The 1,954-nt window shown below is 48.0% G+C and overlaps 1 protein-coding gene across 1 annotated transcript; it reads left to right on the forward strand.

The window, feature by feature from the left end:
• Positions 1–646: 646 nt before the first annotated feature.
• LOC123075654 (uncharacterized) lies at positions 647–1,744 on the forward strand. Its single transcript, XM_044498210.1, has 2 exons — positions 647–881; positions 1,353–1,744. Exons 1-2 carry the CDS (start codon positions 793–795, stop codon positions 1,609–1,611), a joined length of 348 nt encoding a protein of 115 aa, XP_044354145.1. The 5' UTR covers positions 647–792; the 3' UTR covers positions 1,612–1,744.
• The last annotated feature ends 210 nt before the right edge of the window (positions 1,745–1,954 follow it).

Below are 1,954 nucleotides of genomic sequence, written 5' to 3' on the forward strand. Positions count from 1 at the left end.
ATATCATGTCTATTAGTTATGTTGGTTTGATTGTTATATTCTTATTGTAAGATGGTGTAAAATTAGACTTTATATTTAGTCAATTTGTATCAAATCGTTATAACAAGTTAATGAGTAAACCCAATGGCTAAATTTTCTGGCTCCACCTCTGCTTATGATCTCCGCTATTGACACACCTAGTGGCAATATTCTCTTCACTTATGCAATCGCACTGCAATACTTTGTAACAGAGTTTGAGATGGTGTATAGCTAGCGATTTGACACTATGATCATGTATCGTATGCAAGTTGTAAGGCACGAAATATTTTTCTCATGAAACCAAAGAATGCACATTTAGCCAAAACACCCGGACAGCATTGGCAGGGGCCGAAGGATACCTAACTACGGACGGATCCAGGGTGGACGGCGATGTAGTCCAGGGTGGGCTGACGCGTGGGGGCGGGAGAGGGGGCGGCGGACGCCCGACAAGGCTTGATTAGCGGATGGAGCGGTACACTGATAACATCGGACAAGGAAAATTTGGGCGCGGACGCATCCGCACACACGTTTGGATGGCAAAAACGTCCGGATCCACGTTGGAGATGCCCTTAGTTTTCCCGTCCCCACATGTCAGCCTCCCGTCCTTTTCCCTCTGCCCGTAGCACTCTACTAGCAGTGCCGCCGCACGCGGGTGGAGAAAGGGGGAGCTCGCCCGCCGCCGTCACCGCCGGCGATCGCCAACGCCCCCTCTCTCCCTCTCCCTGATGCTTGCGGAGGCAACGCCGATTCATCGCCTTCGCCGGAGGAGGCGAGATGCTGGCGCCGGCGCTCGCGCTGCCGTTCCCTGATGCGAACGCGCCTCTACTTCAAACCCCGACGAGCACCGCAAGTGTCTCTAGGAGGTAGGCTCCCCGCTTCGTTCTGCTGTCGTTGGTTTCGCATCGAGCCGGCGTTGCGTGCTCGGGACTGGATCCATGTGCTGCCACTCAACCCCTTATAGACTAAGTATTATTGTGCGTATTTAGTTTTGCTGGCTGTTTCTCCGTATACGCTAAGTATTTTGTATACTTTGCTCTGTACGTATTCAGCCTCTTATAGACTGGGTCCAATAGACCCAAAGTGGTCGGACTCTTCCGCGGACCCGCGCAAGCAGGAGCTACCTGCACCTGGCTGCCCTGTTTTACGTATTCCTGTGGAATGTGCTGCTTATGTTCCATCGAGTGGAATTGTTAAAAGAAAATAGCAACATATATTAGCTTACTGATGAGTCACCTGATGGTGTGTGTACCTTGTTCATCTTAATTTCTCTGAAGATGCAAGCGAACTCACAATCCTGGTTTCTGATAAAGTATACACCTGCTGGCAAAATGCAGGAGGCTTTATCTTCAGGAACCTGAAGATGTCGGCATTCAGGATCTCCAGCTCTTCTTCGCCTTCGACATTGGTTTCGCCGGATTGGGGGCGATGGCCGGCACGGATCTGAGATGGCAAGCCATGACCGGAGTGGAAGCTCAAGTGCTTTCCTTTAAGCTAGAAATGGAAGACAATAGATTCAGAGAATTGCCTCCTTGCTGCAATGCTTTTACTCAAGTTGGCATGTCTGAACTACGTAATGTAAAACCAATGAACTGAACAGCATGGGATGGGCCATAACATTGGTTTAGAGTGTTGAGTAATTTTGCCAACCATAGGGCATTGGGGTTGAGTATGCATCTAACTATCTACTCCCTCCATTCCTAAATATTTGTCTTTTTAGAGATTTCAAATGGACTACCATATACGGATGTATATTGCCATATTTTGGAGTGTAGATTCACTCATTTTGCTCCATATGTAGTCACTTGTTGAAATCTCTAGAAAGACAAATATTTAGGAACGGAGGGAGTACAAGTTATGAGTATTCAGCAGAAAAACTCTGTTCTGGATCAATTTCCTGAACAGAGCATCGACTCCACTCCTCTTCAGTCCAACTCAA

Source organism: Triticum aestivum, chromosome 3D, assembly GCF_018294505.1.
Source record: "Triticum aestivum cultivar Chinese Spring chromosome 3D, IWGSC CS RefSeq v2.1, whole genome shotgun sequence".
Taxonomy (NCBI): domain Eukaryota; kingdom Viridiplantae; phylum Streptophyta; class Magnoliopsida; order Poales; family Poaceae; genus Triticum; species Triticum aestivum.